At 37.0% G+C, this 26,099-nt stretch overlaps 1 protein-coding gene across 3 annotated transcripts in view; it reads left to right on the top strand.

Annotated features, from left to right (window-relative positions):
* The window catches only part of LOC136261367 (adhesion G protein-coupled receptor L4-like), a 134,002-nt gene that overhangs the window by 91,008 nt on the left and 16,895 nt on the right, over positions 1-26,099 (top strand). For all 3 annotated transcript variants that reach the window (XM_066055373.1, XM_066055365.1, XM_066055380.1), the window contains 12 exons: positions 405-693; positions 1,727-1,772; positions 6,126-6,206; positions 7,393-7,510; positions 12,171-12,293; positions 12,849-12,918; positions 13,133-13,241; positions 14,326-14,381; positions 14,780-14,906; positions 15,196-15,401; positions 24,458-24,569; positions 25,300-25,456. In XM_066055373.1, the coding sequence (XP_065911445.1) occupies positions 405-693; positions 1,727-1,772; positions 6,126-6,206; positions 7,393-7,510; positions 12,171-12,293; positions 12,849-12,918; positions 13,133-13,241; positions 14,326-14,381; positions 14,780-14,906; positions 15,196-15,401; positions 24,458-24,569; positions 25,300-25,456 (1,494 nt within the window). The remainder of the gene's footprint in view (positions 1-404; positions 694-1,726; positions 1,773-6,125; positions 6,207-7,392; positions 7,511-12,170; positions 12,294-12,848; positions 12,919-13,132; positions 13,242-14,325; positions 14,382-14,779; positions 14,907-15,195; positions 15,402-24,457; positions 24,570-25,299; positions 25,457-26,099) is intronic.

The following is a 26,099-nucleotide window of genomic DNA, read 5'->3' as shown; positions in this document are numbered from 1 at the left end:
TACCCAGTTGCCTGGGGAATCAGCCTCCCCAGCTGTAACATCAATAGGTACCTGGTATTTACTGGGGAAGCAAATACCCAACTGTCCTTGACTCGCTTAGCAGGGTTGGGGTCATGTGGAGCTTCTGGTTCCGCGGCCTCTAGTCCTGCCCCAGGAGGATTTGCCTGCACAAGACTCAAGTGCCTGAGTGATGCACAGGCATCCCAGTGCTGGTTTGCTGGGTGGAAATGGCTGTGTTTCACATGGCTGCCATAGGCTTTGCTTTGCTTGCTTTGTGTGCATGTGTGTGTGTGTGACTCTGTGTGTGTGCGTGTGTGCATAGCATGTACAGTATGTGCATATAGTGTGCTAATATGTGTGCAAGCATGTGTGTATGTGTGTATATATTTTACATTCACATGCAGGTTTGGTTACACGAAATTGCTTTGATAATGGTTCCTGGGGAGAAGTACGGAATGTTACAAATTGCTACTCAGCTGAGCTTTCAATTCTTCATGATGATTCCAGGCAACTAAACACATACTATTTTGGAGATGATGGGACAAATGAGATTGACTATACAGAGTCTCTTAGTTTAAATGCACTGAGTTCATCCTTAGTGAGTAGAGATCTTAGTTCTCGTACTAAGTCTAGTATTCCTCTGGCGCCACAAGATCTCAATGTTGCAAATGACATTTTACACATGATGATAAGGTAACTATTGTGTACACACTGTATGACAAAATTATTAGGTACGTACATGTGTGAAGTAACCTAGTGGTTATGAAGTGTTCAAAACCATGCTGTGAGGTACTGTATGTAAAACCCTCAGTAAATAATTCATCAGACTATTTATTTTAAAACAATTTATTTTAGGCTCTGTTCACTATTATATAAATAATTAGTTAGTGAAAGATATTCTAACTGTTTGGATCACTAAAACACACTGATTCTACCATGTTATAATTGTGAAATACTTTATACTTTTTTGTACTACTAATTTAAGATTGAGTGACAAGTCTTATTAATTTAAGAATGCAGCTATAGTTAAATTCAATATAGTGTTTACATATACAGTAGACACATACAGTATAATTTTAAGTATATCATGATAATATGTGATAGGGCCCACTAAATTGGCCATGCAGGGACATAAATTTCACCTGCTTGTTTAATTAGGTTAGGTAATCCTAAGGCTGCAGCACAAATTGCTGTCAGACCTTCAGTGCTGGTCACCATAAGGCGTTAGTAATAATAAATACTTTTATTAGAAGAAAATCCATCCCTCCTGGAGGAAGACTAAGTGTGGCCCCGACTAGACATTGGGTGACCTGCAGTTCAAATCCTGGGGTTGGAGGGATTTTTTCTTTACTCTTGGCCCCTTTTCTGTTACACCTTATTTGCTATAAGTCTTTCTAAGTCCTTGTAACTAGGTTGAGTAATCCTAAGGTTGCAGCACAAGTTGCTGTCAGACATTCAGTGCTGGTCACTGCAAAGCATTAATAATAATAATAAAATTTCATGACTTGTAACTTTTATGTAATTACACTATGATCATGCAATTTTCGGCTCTTATTAAACATTTAGTTACTGTAGCTTTGTAATGCAGATTACAGAATAGGAATATTCCAATGCTGATATATGAGTTTTTATGTGATTGGGGAATATTTTGTGCCTACATTCCCAGTTTATTGCTGGCCCAGTCACACATATATGACAATGTCATGCATACTTTTAATTCTCACAGTTTATTGGGATATGATGAAACAGACGATGTTTCTACTGTTGCTAAGGTATCATTCTCTTTGGTACAATTGTCTTTGCTATGCAAGGGGTATATTATAGACTTTTATACAGATTTTTATATAGATAAGGGCTCTAGCTCAGATGTCAAGCTACAGTATATTAGTGTGCAAAGTACACTCGCATGCTCTCTCTAAGGCTCTTTGGGGACATGTTTCCACTGGGAATTTCAACTTGAGATTAGACAATTCCTACACTCATTGTCTATTAAATCATCTTGATCGTTTGTCAATGCCCATGTCTTACATGTCTGAAACTAAAGCAATATATCCATTGGGTAAATAAAAGCAAACCTCACCTATGTCCCTTCATATCAGACAGTGTAACCTGTGTTACGGCATTGTAAGCCATCATTTTTACATTGGTTGTTTCCCATCACCAAGTGTAGCAAAAACTGATATGGGTGGGGGGGTGAATGTTGATTACTTTATAAAGTACACACTTGAGTGTTTGATTTGAGTATATGATTGCTCTACTAGAGTATCTCGATCATTTTCTAGCCATAATTAGTTACAACAGACTTAGAATAGATATCTGCAGCAATAATTCGAGAGTTTTCAAATATTAGTGTATTAAAACTGTAGCTATAGCTACATACATACTAAGTTAGGTAGATAATGATATCAATATGTTCAAAGACTTGAAGAAGATACACTGGTATAAGATGTACAAGTTTCAGAATTGTAGATAATTAAATCCCTGATGCTGACTGCAGATTGTTAACATGAAATTATCTGACTATACTATTAGAGTATTTCAGTGTTCTATTAGAGTATATCAATCTTTTAGAGGCTTTTCAGCCCCCTTTTCAACCAGCACTCCGCAGCACTCCTATAATAATGTCAGCTATATATCATTTTTAGTAGATTAACTCTTTCTTCTAGCTAATCAAGAAGAGACATGCCCCTCAATTCCACCGTGGGCATCCAATACTTCTAAAATTATGCCTGTAACCGTCCTATAATTCCGGAACTATTCTCATGAAATTGGTCACCTATTATTCTCAAAATTATGCCGGCATAATAGGCACAGGCCTACAATCAATTATCAATGATGATGCGTCTCACAGGTAATACCTGTGGTTAATAATATTGTTGACATTTCTCAACTAATCTAGGGGAAGGTTGAGTGGAGTGGTTGGACTAATACTATAATGCTAAAAGTTTGCTTAGTGAGGTGAACCCAGAAAGGCAGATTCACTAGGTATAATTGTGTGATAGACTTGACAAGTTTGTACAGGCACAATGCGATTTTCTTTTTTAACTTAATGTGGAAAGAAATTGCAGCATGGTTAATGGTAACCTTAACCAGAAGTATGCGCTTAAGAGGCATGCTACTAATTCCTATAGCTTAACACATAAAAAGATTCCATTGATCTCTGCTTGCTTTCCACTCAGATATGCTTGCAGTATATACTTTAAAAATCATACTGACTACAAGACTCAATTTAGTAGTTTAGGCCAAAAATAGGAAACATTTACACATTTCTACAAAATTTGAACTAGTACCTCATTTTTAGCTCTAAACTTTGTCATCTACTTGAAACAGATCTAGAAGTATGGATGTAATTTTTTTAAGTACTTGCTCAAATGAAGTATTGAATTCTCTAGATTTCCTATGAAAAACAGCAGTCTCGGTTTCTGAAACTGTAGAAGTTACATAGGTAATAACATTATCTACAAATTTGTTTCCGTGTGTACTTTTAAAGAAAATACTACAAGCCATTACAAGAATTTTTAGAAAGTTTCCCAATTAGCTGTAGGAGAAAAATCAATTTTAGAGTAAAATTACAGTGTTTTGTAACCATGCCCCCCATAATTTGTACATGCCTTGGAGGATTTCACTCAGATGTTGTACCAAACATAAGTTCAATGCTTGAATGGGAACAGTATCTGTTTTGGCTTTACAGCTTCATATACAGTAGAAATATAATTTTATTCACCAAAGCCATAGTTTCTTTCCCCCTAAACACTTCATACTTATCTGGAGGGGCTGTCCATGTAATTTCAAAGCCACTAATTAAGCTAGTTGGTTAACACTAATTAACTGTGTGGGTGGTCAATTGTTTTCTTCTGTCAGGCCAGCTACTGTCTTAACCAAGCTTACATAATCCATGAAGCCTTATTCCACTACTGCATGTACTTTAACCAAGGAACTTGCCATCCCTACTGTGATGTAGGCAAATATGAACTAGGGTGCTTACATTCCAGTAATGCAACATGGGCCTGATTTGTTGGCGTCCTCCAGATTGCTACCCTGCCACAGTAAGGTAAGCGCTTTAACAGTAACTATATACATAGTAACCAGCATACTACAAGTCTAACATGTTGCTTACAAACACGCTGGTGTCACAGATCACCCTTTCTTCGCTTTTTCTTTTAATTGTTAGGTACTGTAAAATTAATGGAGATAACTTCATGACTGGGGTAACTTCATGGATTTCAACTTTGATGGGCTGTAGCTCCATAAATCATTTAATGAAAACTTGTGTTGAAAGGCATGTTGATTACCGTACCTGTACCAATTTGAAAGTGGAAGTTTCTAGCTGCTCTGGTTTTCACAACAATGGTTTTGTTAAAGTGGTACAGCATGATTTTGCTTGAATAACATCAGTTTCATGCCAAAGCTTTGCTATAGCCAATTGTCTAGCCATTTCTGTTGAGTTTATACAACACTTGTACTTGATTAGTTCTCGTAGTTAGCAGAAAATAAGTGCATAAATCTAGCCCTCCTTGAGGCCCAATCAGTGCAATTGATTCTGAATGATTGCGTATTGAACTGAATTGCCTTGAAACTGCCTGAGGAAGTTAATGCAGTGCTACAGGATAGCTTTACTTGCTTCAATAAATCTCTAGCATGTTTTCTAACAAGTAAAGACCATGTACTTGCATTAAAGCACTAAAAGCAACATTAAATTGTTGGTCTTTCTGGCTTACTGTCAGAAATTCACCATGTTATCCCATGTGTTGTTTGGCACTGCCAGATGTTTTGTGCTAAGTATGTCTTTCTAATGGCTTTGTTGAATCACTCACAATTTAGGCACAGACTGCATAAAAGTACGTTTCTGGTACCCAAATTTTGCTCTAATCGGTTTTGTTGATCGTAAGTTATGAGCATGAATGTAATATTCACGGAGTTACCTCCATTTACCTTAAATTCCAGCATACATCTAAAAATTTTGTTAACAAATAAATTGGCTTATCTGACAACTCATCTCTTTTCAGGCTTTCAGTCTTCTAGCAGTGCCCAGTTGCAGTAACGTTACACCTCTAATTGGACCCCACGATACCACCATGCTGGCAGGGAAGAGTCACTTTGTCCAACTGCTGGTCCAGAAGCCATATTTCACCAGCCTGTGAATCAACAGTCCACAAAGTGTTGCATCCTAAACTTGATGACATTTAGCCAGTGGCTTGCATTCGACTTAATGATATTCCAACATCACAGCTATAGCCACAAAATTGAGTCATTTCAGAACATCCTCTTCTCTAAAGTAGTAAATCTATGGTCTCCTAAGCTCTCTGCTCACAGCTAAAATTAAAGATTTTGTATATATGTGACCGAATTTTGGAAATCACCCATATGGGCACATTTGACACCTAAAATATTTAATGATCAAATCACAAACTTTATAGTACAAATCTACTTGTTGATGGTTTTAAGCCATTCTCAATACCTTGAATTACAAGAAAATTCTTGAAATATTTTCAAAACTGTGCCCTGCTTTTATTAGCAACCCAGTAAACATGAAAATTCTAATTATTTCACGTGCGCCCATATGGGTGATTTTCCAAAATTCAGTCACATTTTCCTTCTTCAATTTTTGCTGCCTAATTAGATAACGTCAATGAGCATGTACATTGGTTATAGATTACAGCCCTATCGATGCACACCACAGCATTATCTATGGGTTTAACTTGTAATGAATCAATTACTCGTGGATGTATTTGTCTTGACAGTGGTCCCATGATCAGGTCTGGCAAACCATCAAATGCTGCTTTCATGCAATGTACCGCAGTGGAGACTGAGAAACATTCCTGAATGGTCTCAGTAGAATACAGCAATGCTGAAAGACACACTTTACTCATAGATGATAGCAGTACAGCTACACATGTGTATATCTATGTATGCCACGTGGTTATAAATCATTGGCAGTTGATTTTCATAGGGTATGTAAAATTTTCATGGATACATAAACCCACTAAAATTTTGACGATGAATTTTTTAGGTTTGCAGTATAATTGGTTATGTAAAGCACAGTCCCACTTCATTATTGCTACCACATCGCATGCATAATATATATGTTTGTATTTATTATTGTGGATTTTCTATTCCTTCAACAGGATTTATCATCCACCATCAATAATCTGTTAAGTGAATCAAACATGGTCACTTATGAATTTGTGGATAGTAATCAAGATGAGGTATAATGTACCACACTGCAACATTCATACAAAATTTAGAGCAAAGCCTCATTATATACTCACCCTGAAGATCAAATTCCTCAGTAACAACTTTTATTAATGAGGTCATGAAATAAAGCTTAGATACATTAGGACCTATTGATTACATGGCCACTATAATAAAATGACCTTATTCTAAAACATTGCATTTTTATTGCTTTCAATTCAACAGTTGTATTTAGTTGTAACTCCTATAGTGCATTGTATGCATGTCTAACAAGTATTTATACCGTATTTACTTGATTTTTACCCCAGGGGTACTATTATTTTTTGCCCAAAAATAAGTTCGAATAGTGCCGCACTGTGGTATTATTCGAGGGTGGCTACTAATATTTTAAACCTGTCACTACTATAGCTATTCCACATTATAATTTATAAAACAATCGCAACACATTGCTACTTACTTCTTCTATACAGGACCTTTCTTTCACTCAAGCCCTTGTAGCATGACCACGTCACGCCTCGTGCTACGTGATCAATTTACTATCTAATATCCAGAATTTTATGGCCATTCAAGTTTTACCAGGACAATGCCTTCCTTAATCCCAATGGAGATTAGCACTAGAGGTATGAGGGCACTAGTAAAGAGTAATTACAAAAGTATAGTGCGGTACTATTCGAGGGTGTGGTACAATTAAAATTATTTTCAGAAACAAGGATAAAGACCTTTGAACAGTACTGCACTATTTCGAGGGTGCGGCAAAAATCAAGTAAATACGGTAAATATCACTGCACAAAAATTATGTTTCCTGGAGTTTCATGAGTAAGAAATCTTAAGAGAGAGATTTCTAGGAATTCAATTGTCACAAATGTGTGGTATCCCTTTGTAAATGAAATGTACATGAAATTAATTTTGTCCAATGAAAAATGAAAATGCATTTTTTTTTTAAATTTATAAATGAAATTAATTTGATTTCAGATTCCAGTCAGGAAATGTGACATGAATTATGCTATTGCTGTTAATAATATATCCTGAAACCTTTATACAACTTTCATTAAAGGACTGTACATGGAAACGTAAAATTTTGCACAGTGCATATGAATGCGTTATTGAGTTTTAATAATGTTTCATGTAATGTAGTGTTTATAATATTCCTGTATTTAATCAATACAATTATTATTACCATAAATTATCATATACGTATAGGACAAACCCAATGAAGCTGAATCACTTTTCAACAATATAGAAAGTTTTGCTAGTACATTTAGATCAATCCTGGAATTTTATCAACTCCATAATGTATCATTTAGTGGTCAAAACTTTGGTAAGACATGTGTGTAGAGTTGGTGTTCTATGTGAATGTACAATGTATTCTGTCTTGCCATGCACTACATATACGCTGCATGCATAAATACATGTTGCATAGATATACTTGCATCTACGTACACAATGTTCAATATATATCATACACTACGATAGTAGTGTATAGTAGGGACCACAAAGGGGTAGGCATGGCCCACGAAATAATACCACCCAAAAACAGCCTCAATTTCCCCTAATGACGATCAGGCAGTATTGGTTAGCCCAAACAAGCTTTCAGATCAACCCAAAACACTTTCAACAAGTTGCTACGGAATTTTAAAAATAATTTATTTAACGGAATTTTCTACTGACTGATGTCTTCAGACAAGCGTAACTCGATAACGGCTAAGGCTACGGGCTTGATTTTTTCACTGTTTGACGTTGCTTCTGCCCGGCAGGTGCCTTTTGACATACCGCAGTACGTACAATGCATTCTTCATAGACTTACCAGTGTCCTCCTTTGTGTCCCATTCATCTTTGCTGACAGTAAAAGGTGTCGATTTGGCGATAACACGTGATGGCTTCCCTTCGTAGCGGAAATCATCCGCATTTGTCATAGTGGCTATTTTGATATCAGAGGTGCTTTTCAAACAGTTCTTGATTCATACTGCTTTATAACGGGTTGAACATAGCCGACAATGAAGCGTAATGGATACTTCGCTTTTCAGATGATAATTGATGTAACTGGGGCGAGCGGCACCATTTCTTGCGTGGATTGCAGAGGTGCTTTTCGAACAGTTCTTGATTCGAAATGCTGCGTAATGGGTTGAACATAGCTGACAACGAAACGTAATGGATACTTCACTTTTCAGACGATAATTGGGGCGTGTGGTGCCATTTCAGATGTGGTATGCGTGGGTTCACCAGTCATAATTATTTTACAAAAAAAGTTAACAAACAAGTGCACAGAAAAATTTGGAATTTTCAACTAGAGTAAGGACCATAACACATCAATAAAAGTACTGAAACAAGCTGGAGTAGTGCACGATATTAATTCACAGTAAAACAATAAGAAGTGTTATATCCCTACTGTGCTCAAGATACCATAATGGATATAACACTTCTTATTGTTTTAATATTGTGCACTACTCCAGCTTGTTTCAGTACTTTTTATCGATGTGTTTTGGTCCCTACTCTAGTTGAAAATTCCAAAATTTTCTGTGCACTTGTATATGTAGCATATGATAAAGTTAAGTATATAGATAGATACTGTAGATAAAGAGTGTGCCAGAGGGCTCATAATTATTCCAAAATACCTAGTCATAGTATTCCATCAACTTGAAGAGTCACATCAATAGTAACTGTGTTAAAGCCAATCATTACTATCAAAGTTATTTGAAAACGTAACTAGTTTGCAATTTTCTCAAACCTCATTTTATGACTTCTTTGTTTTCTAGAAAGAAAACCCAGTGGGCTGTTGAAGTTCCTGTTACGTACTTTTGAGTTACTGCAATAGACAGTAATAGTTGATTTGTACAGTGCCTATACAGAAAATAGATTACAGTCACGAGTGCCTCAGACCATGGAGTTGGGACTTGTGTCACGTGTTCACCATGAATTGGGGCATTCATCAAGGTACAGCTAGTTGTTGGCCTATATCCACTCATGCTAACAAGCAATAAGGCTGTTCAAGCTTAGAAATGGCGACAATGAAGTTATGTATTACTGCAATGTAAACAAATACACATAACTCATGTTTGTTTTGTGGTACAAAAAAAACAATGATATTCTTACTTTCCATGAATAGGCAAATGCAGTGGTGTATTGGATACTGCAATTTGAGTCTTCTTTCATTGTATGCTGAAACTATTAAAATGAGCTTAAAATTATTTCTGTAGCACACGTTTTTGCTCAATGTATTTCAATAGCATTTATGTATCTCAATACAGAATTATGCAAACTAGTTGGGTTTTTTTTGCTCAGCGGACCACATATAACTGTACCATGTATCTATTAGGGATCATGAAGAACTGGAAATTTCCAACCAAAAATATCACCCTAAAACCTTCCCTTCATGACAGCTTGGCAGCATTGGTTAGGCACAGCCAAGCCCAAAAATGTATTCAGACCAACCCCAAACCCTTCCAAAAAGTTATGGAATTTAAAATTTTTTCAGAATTTTATGCTGACTGACTAACTAACTAACTGATATCTCTAGCCAAGCATAACTCATTCTTCACTGTTCAACGTCACTTCGTCCCAAGATGTGCCTTTTTGCCAACTGCAGTACGTAAAATGCGCGCACATGGAGTTGCCTTTTGTCCTCCTTTGTGTTCCTGTTATTTTTGCTGACAATGCAAGGTGTCGATGTGATAGTGCGATGCAACTTCCCTGTGGCTGTGCCTGTATTTTCCATAGTGACTGGATTGATTACAGAGATACATCTTGTACTGTTCTTCATTCGTAATGCTGTGTAACGGGCAAAGTACACAGTGTAATGGCCACCTCCCTTTCCATTAATAAATACGTAATTGGTTGTTGGGGCACGCATTCTAATTCAAAATTATTTTTATGGCATTCCTGGTGCTATTCATTCTTTTAAGTGGTATGCGCTGGTTCATTTGTCATAATTATAAACAAGTTGATGTTGTGCTACTTCTAAAAACCAGGCACTATGCAGCTAGCTAACTCATCTGGAATTAACCAACTATGTATTACTATTTTAACCAATAGGTTTTTTGGTTACATAATTAATTTAATGTAATTCTCAGATTTTGTAATTCATGAAATTTTTGTAATTCTTCAATCTTCAATTATGTTGCTATGCGCTGCTAAGGAGGTGCTTGTTATACAAACCACTTTAACAACACACTATGCACAAAAGTATCTTCTAATTGTTTTATAGTTTGATTATCATGTTTTCCCCCACAAAATCTCTCAACAAAGCCTCAAACCTGGCTATTCCTGGTAGTCTATATATGAGGCCTGCACGATTGTTTTTCAGTTGTTAAACGTCTGTAAAATCCGAAGGTAAGGTAATTCACAAGTCTGTATTAAACTTCTGCACAGCTTAACTTTGGTGGTTTCTTTTCGGCGGTCTGAAATATGGGTGTGACAATTCTCTTCAGACTTTTCATTTCACGTTTACTTATTACCTAAACACTGCTTTTACCATTTAACGATTTTGCTCATGCGGGTGCGTACTGACAAACATAGTAGATAGGTAGATACGTAGGTACACACACTTTTACGAAAACAATTTCAGTACACAGGCATGCACCCACAGCCGGCCATGGGAATGCACCTGGTTTAAAAATGTAAAAAATAAGTGTAGAACATTAGGAATTTAAGTTGGATTAGAGATCAAAGAATAAAGTAGTGAAACAAGGGAATAGCTAAAAAGTGGTGAAACAAGGAAGGTTGGCCTATACCTACAGATATACTAGTGTCCCTAAACTTTAGGTCAGGCCAAGTCGATTCACACTTTATCGTCACCGCCCGCATGGGTTTTTAATAATTGAGCATTACATTCATAATTCATTATTACTCACGTGATAGTCATTGCTCACATTCTGGAACACGTTTTCGTAGACTTGGTGAAATGTTGTAATGTCTTTGTCAGGGGCACAGAGAAGGGGGCTGCAACCCCTGCCAAAGAGACTGTGGAGGGGCTTAGCCCCTCTTAGAAGCTGTCATTGAACATGCACAAGATCAACATACTCTAATAGATCAGTCATCCTTATACCACAGTCAACAAATATTAATGTTGACTGTACTGCTAAATCTGTTTAATTTTTGAGGGGCTAATCAAAAATTCTTGGAGGAGAAGTGGGAATTGCCCCAGAGTTATGTTAATAATTTATGATACCCTAATAGAGCAGTCACCCTTATGCAGAAGTCAAGCTACATACTATACTGATAATCTGCTCATGTTCAATCTCAGAGGGTCTAATTTTCAAAATTTCCTAGAGGCATGCCTTGATTGGCATGTTTTGAGTTAAGCTTTAGGCATGTCATCCCATGGATAAGACTACAGTAGTTACACCAATAGAAAGGTGCCTGGTCTTTGTGTGTGCGACAAACAGATGACCATCCCCTGGACTGTTGTATCTGGAGCACCTTCAATGAATTTCAAGGAATTGTTTACTCAAATAAAGTCAGGATCATTCTCAACTATTTTGACTTTGCTGGAGCTTTCATCTTCAGTATTGGATTCAGTCTACATAGGACAAGACACGTCTACTGCTAATTTAATTGTTAATAGTATGGTTAACGTAGCAAGTGTGCGTACATTGTTTGGTTGGGACATAAAATTTGTGGTGTTGATGAGCGAAAGCTCTGCAGCTGTTTTCAAAAATGCCTTAAATGTTGTACCATGTATAAACCTTTTTATTTTGAATTATGAAAAACAACCTCCTGCCCTCATGACTTTTCAAATATCCCTAACGATAAACTGTGAATTAACTTGTTTTGGACTGAAGTTTAGGGATTTAATGTCCACAAGTATTTCTGCAAGTATAGGCAAAATTCCTTTTTTCACCACTTTTTAACTATTCCCTTGTTTCACTACTTTTTTTTTATCCCAATCCAATTTAAAATTCTTAATATTCCCTTCTACTTATTAAATATGAAGGTAATAAACTTGAATTTGTCTAATTACAATATTTGTTTTATTATTACAGATATTGATTTTGAGCTGTTATCAACATTTGATTTACAGTCAACTGGTGGAGTAGAATTTGCCGTGGAAAATTCAAAGATTTTTATACCAAATGCAGCAATAAAGGAGCAAATGAGTAGTGAAGGTGCCGCCTACATTTATTGTTATGTTATTTTATATGTTTATGATGTACAAATATACATACATATTTTAGGGTTTAATACAATCGAATACAATTCAATAACATTATAAGGTTTCCTTGCTCTGTAGAGATCAGTGCAATTGTCACCAAATATTAATTTGATAATACATGTACCATTTATTATATGAAAACACCATTAATTTTACTAAAAATAATTTTATGAGGTTTTTATATTATGTAAACCTTTATATGAAAGATTTAATGTGCAAGGTGATATAATGTATGTAGGCTGGATTTTATTGCAAAGGTAACTTCCTATATACATGTGCTACAGTACTATGTGTAACTACTATGTGCAACTATTATGTGTAACTGCATACCATGTCTTTGGATTTTCAAAATACAGTACTTTCAACACATCATTGTGTAAATATAGTAGTATATGTGCATGTAGTACAACACACTGTACGTATATAGATCTACGTATGCAGAACGCTATGTGTGGTAATTGTACAGTGACTTTCATGTATTATGTTTGTGTAATAAAAATACTTATAGGAGCTCAGGTGCCAATTGTGAATTATGCTGCTCAAAATCTTGTCAGTGTTTTACCAGATAATTCAATAGGGTAAGTGATGGTGATGATTATGCATGTAGCCAGCTGCCTAAATTATACATAGCAGCGATTGTCCTTAGACATTCATGTGGTTAATTTATGTACAGTACATACTGTATGTTATTACAGACGTGGTGTGGATCTGTGTATTGCAGAGAGTACTGTATGCATGATAAACTATTATGTTTCTGTAACATGTATCCAAACCTGTTTATTACGTTTGCAGGGATACAACAGTCATAGCTAATGAAGTCATCTCCAGTCAGATATCATCACAGCCTATTTCACTACCACCAGATGGTTATGTCACACTAACATTTAACAATGTAGAATATGTAAGTTGAGTAAAGTTACATGCAGATGTACAGTATGTGTATATATACTGTACATGTTGGAACATATAGTTATAAGAAACCCAATACGTACACATTATTTTTAAAAAGTTTACATGATACAATAAGATGACGGAATGTGATAGATAGTTAAACCAATTGTTAGCAGGTAACTGATATCATTGGCATGATAATATTGTTCCACTGAAATTTAGATAATACAAGTATTGTTTCACAATAATATGTCATAACTTTCTGATAATATTACTATCAAGCGATATAGACACAACTTAAACAAGATACACATGTGTTGGAGACCATCTTAGTAAGGTTCATTCTCATACTGTATAAAGTATGGAACATAGCTAAAACTGAAGTGGAATGCATTTCAGTGGGGCATGTGTTCAGCATAATTTTCGTAGTAACTGGATTGATTGCAGAGGTGCTTCTTGTACTGTTCTTCATTTTAACACTGTATAACAGGTGGAACATACATATGTAGCTGAAAACAAAATGGAGTAGCCACCTCACATTTCAGTAATTGATAGTCGGGGCATGCGTACAGTTTGCATCTTTCATAATGGGTCTGGAACCATTCTTTCCTTTGATGTAGTATGCAATGATTCACTGGTAATCAAGTGTGTTATTGCAATGTAAACACTTAACAAACAAGTGTCAGAAAAAAATTGATATTTACATTTGAGTACGGATCATAAAAATATAAGCAATGAAATAGGGAGGTCATCTACACCCGTAGCTGTACTAGTGGATGTCAAAGACTTGACTGTAATATTATTATAGTATTAATGTAGTATAGTTGTCATAATGACTGTAGCTACTGTATTTAATTATTGCAATTAGTCTGGTATAGTTATTCATTATAGTTATTATATGCTACAATTTTTGTCGGTCCTTTACAGTGTACCTTAATTATATTGTCATTCTGTATGTGACAGATGACCTCCCTTGTTTCTTTGGTTTTTATTTCTTTGATCCCTACTACTGTACATGTAAATTTTTCCATACACTTGTACATGTATATTATAGCTTACAATACTGTGCATGAGCATACATATGAATTGTATAGCCTGCATATGAAATGGAACCAACTTGTGTATTTTGGAACTCCACCATAAAGATCGGGTATGTCAAGCATATTGAATATTGTTTTACTTGCAAAGTCACATTAATGTACTGTAGTACAGTGGAATAGTACAGTGGAACCTCGATTATCCGAACACCAATTAACCAAACATTTGATTATCCGAACACCGATTAACCGAACACTCGATTATTCGAACACCAAATTGACTGCTCAATTAGAGTATTTTGTCAACAAGTGTATGCTTTATTAGAGTAGTTGAACAAAGCTCTGTACATAAATGTATGGATGTTTGATTTTACGTACTATTCGATTACATGAACACTCTTTCCCCCAATTAGTTCAGATAGTTGAAGTTCCACTGTATAATGACAATGTGTTTTCAATACTGTACGTATATGTCATGTATATTCAACCATACATGTACATAATTATACAGAAACAACACTGGAGGATGGTCTGAAGAGGGAGTGTTTTTGGATGTTGAGAACACAAACTCTACCACCATAACATGTGTTACTAAACATCTCACTAGTTTTTCTGTACTGTTTCGGGGAGCTAAGAAGGTGAATGTGTGATAAGATAACACTGTAGCTACCTAAGGCACATAACTGTCATGGTACACATGTGTATTACAACCTGTGTATAAAGTTAGCACCATCATTGTTTGGAATTTCAGTGTTTTGAAACAAAAGATACTTTTATCTTTGTAAGGAACTGCTGCTACATAAATGCTTACAAATGGTTAATAATCGTTGATGAAAAAATGCATACCTTTGTAGAGTCTGTATAGTCTATGTACGTACATAATGTAATTTACATTTCAAAATAACTGTTTCTTTTTGCTATATACAGAAAGGACCACGTACCTTTGATACACCAATAACTGTATCAAATAATATGTCTTTATCGAACACATCTTTATCAAATTCAACAACAATTAATCAAGCAATAACAGAAACATCAGCAGATGATGAAGCACTATCAATTGTCAGTTATATTGGATGTGGTATATCCATAATTTGTCTCTTGGCAACAATCATAATTATTTTGTTATTCAGGTTAGTTGTTATGACAAGTGTATTAATGTTATTTGGTGCAATAACTATAGCCAATAGCACAGGATAACTAAACTTGTCAACCACTCTCTAAGTAATAGTTAGAGACCCATCACGAGGATCTTTGTGATTTTAAAAAACCAAGGCGAAGCCAAAGGGTGGTCTCTAACTGACTTAGAAAATGATGTGGGTGTATTTATACTAGTAGATAGATAAATTGATTGATTGTGGGTTGAGTAAAATATCATCATGTTATCATGTCTTGCACAAAATGTAAACCCACAATCACTTTCCACATTGTTATCTATAAAAGAAAGCACACTGCTCTGCCTCCTGAGGGAGGAATAGCAGATCAGTGATCAATTGTGAGATCTGCAATGCTACCCAGCACATCAGTGATCATGACCGAGGTGTGCTGTGTGCTGACCTCTCCAACTGGAGATATGCAGATACCACCCATCTGCTATATAGGAGGTCTCCAATCATTTTAGAGAACCTCTCCAGTGGTCTCTTCATGGTTTTAAAGACCTCATTATCTCCCAAAGATCAAAGGATTTATACACACTATTTTCTAATGATGGTGACTGACTATTGTGCAATGTTTTTATTTGAATATGATAAACCATATTATATTTGTGACTGTCACTGGGAAAACCGGTCTTATCGCCCATTTAAAAGTATCGAGAAACGTCAGTTTTAAATATTCAGTGTGTTGTAGCTGGCCAATGGTGGTAGCTACGCATACCAAATTTTCACACGTTTCACAACAATTTCTTACCTTCCTGATCATCCACTGAAGTAGTCAACAGCTAAGTTTCCCGCCATTTTAGATAGTTTTTAAACCAAGGTTCTCTGTATCAGGCGAGCTCCAGAAGGGTGGGAGGCGGGGGCCCTGGAAGGCGGGCAAGATGGTATTCAAAAATTGAAAAGAAACGTGCTGGGATGAATTAGGCCAAGTTATAGGCCATTCAGGGCTCAGAACTGGCTAACATGATAGGAAATTTACAGCACAGGTCATTGTCCAACACCACAGAGCTGTACAGCCACACACAGCCATCTCCTGGTTGGCCAGGGCTCCATCAAGACCCCAGACCACTCGTACGGCTCACCACTGTGCTCTAAAAAAGCAGCCAGCAAAAGCAGACCACTTTACTCTGGTCGACTGTGGCAGCGAAACTTGATAGTGCATTCATTAAGCTTTGTGTTTGTGTGAAAAAATCAAACTTCCTGTCTTGGGTGATAAGAACGGTTTTCGTAGATCCAGTCACATTTATCTACTATTTAACTACTAATATTTTGTCTTTAAACATCAGTGACTTTATTGCAGCGTCAGTTGTGGCCTACATATTTTTGAAAGTGAAATGGACATTATCTGTATTGACATAAAATGGCCATGTTGGTGTGGGGACTTCATCACGCTTTTATTTGTAGCAACTGAAATGAGCCTTGTTTGCAGCTTTCACAACATGGGAACATTGGATAATGAAGGTAAGAGGCTAGTTAGCATGATGTAGTGATGTGAAATAATCCCACCAGGCGAGACCTAAGTTTGATACGGATATAAAACAGTGCGCATTTGTCTTGTAAGTAAGTATGTATGCCTCACCTTGCCCCTGGTTGCTGTATATTAACGATATCATAGTGAAACGTCACCTCTCCCTATACAATCCTGTACGAAGTTTCCACACCATCGCCGCCATTTTACTTTGTGACATCATTGTGGATAAGGTCCATACCTAGGCTTTCAATTTAAGTTTGAGGATTTCCAAAACTATACATTCACACCTCGGCTACTCTTGGGATAGAAATGAAGAATTTTTATGCCTCCTTATAACCATGTGAATTATAATTTTGATAGCCACTAATTTGTAGAGCTATAGTACAAATCATACAGTATGATAGTACTGTATAGTAGGGACCACAAAGGAGTAGGCGTGGCCCATGAATGCTTTCAACAAGTTGTTACAGATTTAAAAAAATACTTTAACAGACTTTTTTACTGACAGATTCCTTCAGACAAGTGTAACTCAATAGCGGCTAAGGCTATGGGATTGATTTTTTCACTGTTCGATGTCACTTTCACTTGAGAGGTGCACGTACCTTTTGGCATACTGCAGTATGTACAATGTATTCTTCATGGTCTTACCAGTGTCCTCCCTTGTGTCCCATTCATCTTTGCTGACAGAAAAAGTGTCGATTTAGTGGTAACATGTAATGGCTTCATTTCATAACAGAAATTGTCCGTATTCTTCATAGTGGCTACTGTGATTGCAGAGGTGCTTTTTGAACAGTTCTTGATTTATACTGCTGTGTAACAGGTTGAACATAGCTGACAACAAAGTGTAATGGATACTTCACTTTTCAGATGATAATTGATGCGTGCAGCACTATTTCTTTCTTCTGTTGCAGTATGCATGGGTTCTGTCATGCTACAACCAGTCCCCCCAAAATCGGTCCCCCTGGACCAGTTGCAGCAACCATACTTGGCCCCCCCGGACTACTTGCAGCACTGCAACTTGTCCCCCCAGACAACTTACGCCGCCACAGTTGGTCCCCCTCTGCCATAGGTGGTCCCCCACTGGCTTTATCATAGACTCGATCATAGATCTTTGAGGAGGCGTAGGGCTAGGAACAAAGTGCCCCACTGTGCCGACCTAGCTTCCCGTTCCACTGTGGCCTTCAATGTGGGCTTATAATTACTAGTATGCGTAGGTGTTATACAAGTCAAGATACTCTAATAGAGCAGTCAGTCAATACTCTAATAGAACAGTCACCTAACATCTACAATTGCATTGGTACATTTAGCCTGCTAAGGAATGCGATCTTGGGTATGCCATTCTTTAGGTCTATAATAATAATCTGCTGGAATGAGTGTCACTCTATACAACTCTTGATCAATGTAGTCCACATAAAAAGCAGTATGATCCAAACCATTCAAGATAATTATTTTGTCCTGCAAAAAGCTTTAACTTCTGGGGGGCACAGATCTATACTCCATATACTGGTGCACCCCCTTTGATAAACCCTGGATTAGCTGCTGTAAATATTAGGGGTAAAAACATTATAGCTAGCTAGCACATACAGTGGAACCTCTCTTAACAAACTCCCCGAATTAAGGACACAACAGAAAAAACCACCATAATAAGGACAAACATGTTTGTCCCAACCAGTCTCGTGGTCAATACATTTTTACCTCTGAAAAAGGAAAACCTCTAGATTACAGCAAAAGTGGCCAAAAATTCTGGGTCCCACAATGTCCGTAATAGAGAGGTTCCACTGTACAATTAAACTTGCAGCTTAATTCCGACAAGATACATTACATATAAATGACATAATAACAAAACTTTAGCTGACACTATTATTAGTAGCTAACTATTAGTGTTCACAGTATTGAAGTTGACTGGCACAATCCACTGGCAGAGCAAGAGGCTACTGAAGGTTTATCAGTCGTGATGCCTGAGCATATAATGTACCCACATCCATGCATTACAGCTACAGTGCTATCTAAATGATGATGAAAAGTATAATGGTTTAATACACATCACGTAAATGCAATTATAAGAGGTTCTTGGAAAGGTAATCTTATGTCATTGACATGAAGCATGACTAAATTAGGAGCCGGATTTTCATACAAGTACAGTAACACCTTCACTGATCTCATGCACAACACTATAATGCAGTCCACAATGAGCTGATATTGTAGTCATTAAGTCAACAGGAAGGTCACTGCCATCTGAATCAATAGCTATGTAGCAGTTGTAAATTGCATGGAACTGCAATTTCACCATCTATAATTAAAGTACTTGAGCTCTTTACAGCTATTGACCATATCCTGCACATGCAGTCAAGGAGTATAATGCACAAGAAGAGAATGTCATAATATCAAGCAATAAAGATACCAGATATCGTTTTCAAGGATAATTGTTTGTAATGATCATGTGATCAATAACTAACTTACTCACACTTAATTTTTTATATTGCACGTATACTCTTTTAGAGTCCTGCAACTTTGAATCAGCTTTTCTTTATCAGTGACCTCTACTGACTCCACACACACACACACAAGTCTGTTGACAACTGCTAAGTAACATTACTGAGTATACAGTATCTGCTGTAATTGTATATCTAATCAAAAACAGCCAACCTGTAAAAAAAGGTGTGGCCCCCAAAAAGGCCATGGTGAAAAAAGATGTGAAATCCAAGGTGGCGGCCAAGAAATGGCTGTGATGGTAGGTTAATGGTTAACTTTTAATAACGACAATTCAGGTGAATTTGGTGCCAAGACCAAGTGGCACAAAATTCACCTTAATTGTTGTTATTAAAATGTAACCATTAACCTACCATCACAGCCATTTCTTGGCCGCCACCTTGGATTTCACATCTTTTTTCACCATGGCCTTTTTTGGGGGCCGCACCTTTTTTTACAGCTTGGCTGTTTTAGATTAGATATCACTTCTTTTTGTATTTGTATACTGCAAAGCCGGCCTATGGCTGGCTTTGGGGCTTTTTTAACCCATGTGTTTTTTTCTTTACCACAAGAAGAAGAAAAGAACTTAAAGAAGATTTTTAATACTTCAATTATTTTGATTTTATTAGTAATTATACAAATTATATACATATATTTATTACATGCCCATTATTCCCCACAGGATATTTTTTTGCAGCTGATCTCTCTACTGGGTGACTTGAAATGTAGCTGAACTATATACAGGATGGTTTCTTTGTAGCTGAACTCTCTACAAGATGACCTCTTCTAGCTGGTCTATCTACAGGGTGATTTGTTTGTAGCTGATCTCTCTACAAGTTGATTTGTTTGTAGCTAATCTCTCTACAAGTTGATTTGAGTGTAGCTGATCTCTCTGCAGGTTGATTAGTTTGTAGCCGATCTCTCTACAGGGTACTTTGTTTGTAGCTGAACTGTCTATAAGGTGATTTGTTTGTAGCTGATCTCTCTGCAGGTTGATTTGTTTTAGCTGAACTCTCTACAGGCTGATTTACTTGTAGCTGAACTCCTTACATTGTGTCTAGTTTCTAGCTGACCTCTCTACAGGTTGATTTGTTTGTAGCCGATCTCTCTACAGGGTAATTTGTTTGTAGCTGAACTCTCTATAAGGTGATTTGTTTGCAGCTGAACTCTCTACATGGTGGTTTCTTTGTTGCTGAACTCTCTACAGGGTGTTTTGCTTGTAACTGAACTCTCTGCAGGGTGATTTGTTTCTAGCTTATCTCTCTACAGGTTGATTTGTGTGTAACTGGTCTCTCTATAAGCTGATTTGTTTGTAGCTGATCTCTCTACAAGCTGATTTGTTTGTTGCTGATCACTCTAAAAGTTGATTTGTTTGTAGCTGAACTCTCTTCAGGGTGATTTGTTTCTAGCTGATTGCTCTACAGGTTGATTTGTTTGTAGATGAACTCTCTACAGTGTAATTTGCTTGTAGCTGAACTCCTTACATTGTGTCTAGTTTGTAGCTGATCTCTTTACAGGGTGATTTGATTGTAGCTGATCTCTATACAAGTTCATTTGTTGTGTAGCTGAATTCTCTATAGCCAGAGAGTGACTTAATTGTAGCTGAATTCTCTACAGGGTGCATGACTTGTTTATAGCTGAACTTTCTTCAGTGTGACTTGTAATGTTCTGAATCTCTATAGTGATATATTTGCTTAACTCTCCACATGGTGACTTGCTTCTTGCTGAACTGTCTATAAGATTAACTGTTAGCAGCTGAACTCCCTACAGAATAACTTGTGATGTAATAGAATCCTTTAATGGAGTAAATAAATTAGCCGAATGCTCTATTAGGATGACTGTTCTATTAGAGTATCTCGATCTCGCATTTGCTACACAGAGTTGGCTTTCGAATCATAACTCAGTGGTTTGTAATCCAATTCTTCTATACTACTGCAAGGACTTTCTATGAAGATTATTCCAGCTATACACCGATTTTCAGCCCATTGCTCTTAGCGGTTTGCCTAGTAGGCGTAAAAACTAATACTTTTTTATTACTAAAATCGATCGCGTAATTGTGACACAGGTCGGGTTTTGTGTCATATCTCCGTGGTCTTAATCTCGATTCCTTTCAAACCACCAAAAGGCACTCCTACGATGGTTACTCCATCTACATAGCAATTTTCAACTCATTCCATGAAGCGGTTTACCCTGTAGGCGTGACAACAAATCGATCTTGTTTTACGCGAATAATCGGTCATGACTCCTGAACCATTCATCGGATTTGCACCAAATTTGATGCTAAGATGCGACTTTGGACTCCCTTTCAGTGTGCCAAATTTCAAGGCGATCAGAGTACGCGTTTGCGTTTTATAGCAATTTTTGCAAGTGTGCGAAAAGACGAAGAAGGAAAACAACGAAGAAAAAAAAACGAAACTTTGGCCGCTCACATCTCGGAAATGGCTTGAGTGATTTCCTTCCAATTTGGAATGTAGACTCCCCTAGGTGGCGGGCAACTCTGCAGTAAATTTGGTTTCAATCGGATAAGCTATCACCGAGATACAAAAGTGTGAAAATGATGTTTTCTTTCTTCCTGTCAATATACCTACTGAGCCTCCCTTACAGCCCCTCAGTGGTGAAGTAATCACTCCCAAGTCTGCGAACTGACAGGATGATGCCAGGGCAGATATTCATGCACGTGGTTTCTGGGGACGGCGACAAAGTGTCTTTCTTGACGTAAGGGTGTTTCACCCTAATGCACCAAGTTACCGTAACTCCAGCATACCATCTGTATATCGCCGTCATGAATTACAGAAGAAGCGAGAGTATGGCGAACGTGTCCGGGAGGTGGAACAGGCTTCCTTTACCCCTTTAGTATTTTCCACAACCGGTGGAATGGGAGGAGAAGCACTAACATTCTATCGTCGTCTGGCCGACATGCTTTCTCGCCACAGCTCAACATCTTATAGTGGCACTCTGACGTGGATTCGCTGCACACTGTCATTTTCATCGCTTCGTTCTGCTACAATGTGCATCCGGGGAACACGATCCATCCTTCATCGTTCCAATAATGCTTCCCCGGAAATGGGCCATATTGCTGGCCCTAGGGACTTTTAGTTGTCCCCCTTTCAGTTTCCAGCACACTTGCTCCTTGGTGCTGGGGGTGGTAGGCAAGGGCAGTACATCCAGCCCGGGAGAAAAAAAAAAAAAAAAAAAAATTTATATATATATATATACTCACGGGTGTGGCGCGCCGGCTTCTTGGGCCGAACGACACACTAACGTGTGTCTTGATACCTGATTTTCTACATAAGTAAGTCCTAAAATGTTAATCCTTGCTGGTTGTCACAATAAGTTGCTCCAATGCAAGTGACTGAAAAGCACATCAAGTTAAATTAAAGTGAATAACAGGTTTTAAAATGGAGAATCTTCTGTACATAACTGAACAAATGATTTCTTATTTTGAACTAGGAAAGTTTCATTTTTATATGCATGCTGCTTAGGTTCATTGCCAGAAAGACAGCCTTTTTGCATTAGCTTTGGTTATTCTGCTAGGCTTGAGCTAATAGTTATTATACTTTGAAAATAGCCTATTATGCATTTGAGCAGTGCTCAAAAATCCAGCCTATTATGCTCAAAATTTAACCATGTTTTATTGAACATCAAGAGGTGGTTAAGTTTGAATAGCCACCACATCGATTTTTGAAACTGAGGTAATAAATGCTGCAGTAGTAAATAAGGTATAAGATATGGCCGGTATAGAACAATAAAACTATTGTGTGGGGTGATTCAATTAAACTATTACGTATCACACTATAAGTTTACTAACTTATTGGCTTGTAAGAACCACTTAAGGTCACCATACTGCATTAGTTCTAGTATCATTAATGGAGAGTTTAAAGTTTACACACTAAGACTAGAACAGAACCTTGCAGCTATAGCCTGCCTGTATATACCATTCTTGACAAAACTGACATTTTAGTGCATGCCGGCATTTTCAAAAAAAATATTGTCTATAGCTATTGAAGCTGTACATGAGGCATGAAACATGCAGCTAGTAATTTCCGATCACTGACCAAGCCTGTATCCAAGTGAATTAATGGTTTTCACCATTGGTGAACAGCTGTCTAACCCATACTCCAGCCTAAATCAGAGTATAGAGATTAAATCATGTTTTATTATAGAACTGAGAAAACTATAGCCAACTGTTCAGTTGGTGTGTCATGGCCTCTGGTAAGTGGAGATGGTAAATTGAGCATTACAAGTTACACATGCACCGAAGTGATGGAGGTTCCCAGAAGCTTTATTTGTAGCTTCTTCCGGAGATGCATCTTAGTGTTATCCTGTCACATACTGCTGGAAACTGTATGTGGATGACTACTGCATGACACTAAGCCATGTCAAAGTGGTGACTGTTAAATACTATTTAAGGATTTGACTGACTGCTCTATTAGAGTATGTTTTGTTAATATTTTTGAAAGGGGGATCGAAAAGGACACCGGTGTCCACAACGCGTTACACGAATTAAAAACCACGTGCAAATGCAAAACAATGCAATCTTCAGAATTATATGTTTAAGAATAGGCCATGCATTACTCAAATTTCGCTTCACTGCTACAAGACTCATATTTCTTGGAGGGCAGTGCGTTTTGATCAAGACGTTGAGCTAGTACTGACTGGGAAGCTGATAGTAGAGATTTCATTAGGGGGGACCAGCTGCAGCAGGGCGGACCATCTGCAGCAACTTTACATGGTCCGGCCGGACTACTTGAGTCGCGGTAGTTGGTCCGGCCGGACCACTTGCGGTGGGGGACCACCTGCAACACGACAGTTCACCGGTCATAATAATTATTTACAAAAAAAGTTAACAAACAAATACACCAAAAAATTGAAATTTTCAGCTGGAGTAGGGACCAACGCACATCGATAAAAAGCACTGAAACAAGCTGGAGTAGTGCATGATATTAAATCACAGAAAAACAATAAGAAGTGTTATATCCCCACTGTGCTCAAATTGTGTACTTATTCAAAGTCAATATTTAACTGAGTTCTTAGCTCTGGCAAGTTTATTTTCACTGTATACGTATTTGCTATTTTTTCTCTATCTATTTAGAAAAACAGTATTTCAACCAATGCAGAACATAATCCATGTGAATCTTTCAATTGCTTTGCTGTTGAGTTTGATTTTGTTTGTTAGTGGAATAGAAACTGCTAATGAGAACAGAGTAAGTATTTATAATGCATTCACTATCTACATCCTTTATAATTACTGGTTAATCAATATGCAATTCTTTGAAAGTTGTAATATGATGTCGTAAAGCTGCAAGAGTGTAATATACTGTTCTGTGGTATTATGTGTATTTCAAATACAAAGGACATAGAATGTTCTAGAACAATCTAGAGTTTCCATGGATAGATGTATTTGGTATTGAAGATGTCCCACCCCAAGGGATGCTTCACAGAAAAACTGGGTTATTTCTGTTTATCCGTTACTGAGGTACAGATGTGTGAAAATTGTTTTTTCAAATACATACTTGTCTGTTGCAAACCCAGACACATTGGCTTTCCTTGGCAACATGAGACACACTATTGTGTGTCCTAATACTATTGGACATTTTTTTCCTACATACATGTACTTCATCGAATGCCCTTAGGGATTAAATGGCCACTAGTTTATAGATGGCCTCCTTTGTTTCACTACTTTTTATTTTTATGATCCCTAATTGAATTCCAAAATTTTCCTTGTATAGTACTTGGTTTATTTACTTTTGTAGCATACAGTAATTTTTACTGATGAACCTGCATATTAAAATGTATACATAGCCACAATTATTCTCACAATCCACAATATAGCACAATGTATTTGATTATTTGTGTTATGTACAGTACATTGTATGTAGATACATACTCACTGCATTCATGCACTGTATTATTGTCTTGTGTATCGCATTATAGGCAGCATGTATACTGGTGACTGTGTTGCTTCATTATTTCTTCCTGGCTACTTTCTCTTGGATGTTGTGTGAAGGAATTCTAATTTATGTCTTGTTAGCAAAAGTGTTCTACGAAGGATTCTTCAAGAGGTTACCATTTTATTATCTAGTTGGATGGGGTAGGTTACAGTTGCTTAACGTAAACTAACACTAAGTCAGGCCTGTGTCAAATATACCAGCATAGTAAAAACATAATAGGCTGGAGTGCTATGCCAACATAATATTAGGTGGATATTTCAAACTATGGAGCTTAATTCCATGAAAAATAGATTGATACTCCCTAACAGCGGAAATGTAAACTGCAAGAGAGCACTCAAATGAATTGTAAATAGTTACTAGATCAATACTCTCTAATAGAACAGTCACATTGTAGTGAAATACTCTAATAGAGCATTCACTGATTAAATATTCCAAGATAATTGTAAGAAATTTTGTTAACCTAGGAGTGCAATGCAAGCATAATGAGAATGCTGAAGAGCATAATAGATGAAAATTTTTGGGAAATTCTTGAAAGCATTTTGGGTACAATTTTGAGCATATTTGACTCAGGCATAGCATTAAGTTTGACACAGTTGTTTATAAATCAAACTGCTATGCAACACTGCTAATATGGTACTATCCTACATATTAAAATCAGCAGAATTTTCCAATATGTGACTGGATTTGTGAAAAAGGGGTCTTCCACACACATCTAATTATATCAACCTGGAAGACCATAATTTAGCGCTCAAGTAAGATACAAACCTGACAATTTCTCCATAC

Source organism: Dysidea avara, chromosome 1 (genome assembly GCF_963678975.1).
Source record: "Dysidea avara chromosome 1, odDysAvar1.4, whole genome shotgun sequence".
Classification (NCBI taxonomy): Eukaryota; Metazoa; Porifera; class Demospongiae; order Dictyoceratida; family Dysideidae; genus Dysidea; species Dysidea avara.
Note: the sequence above shows the minus strand (reverse complement) of the source record. Positions and strands in the feature narration are given on the sequence as shown.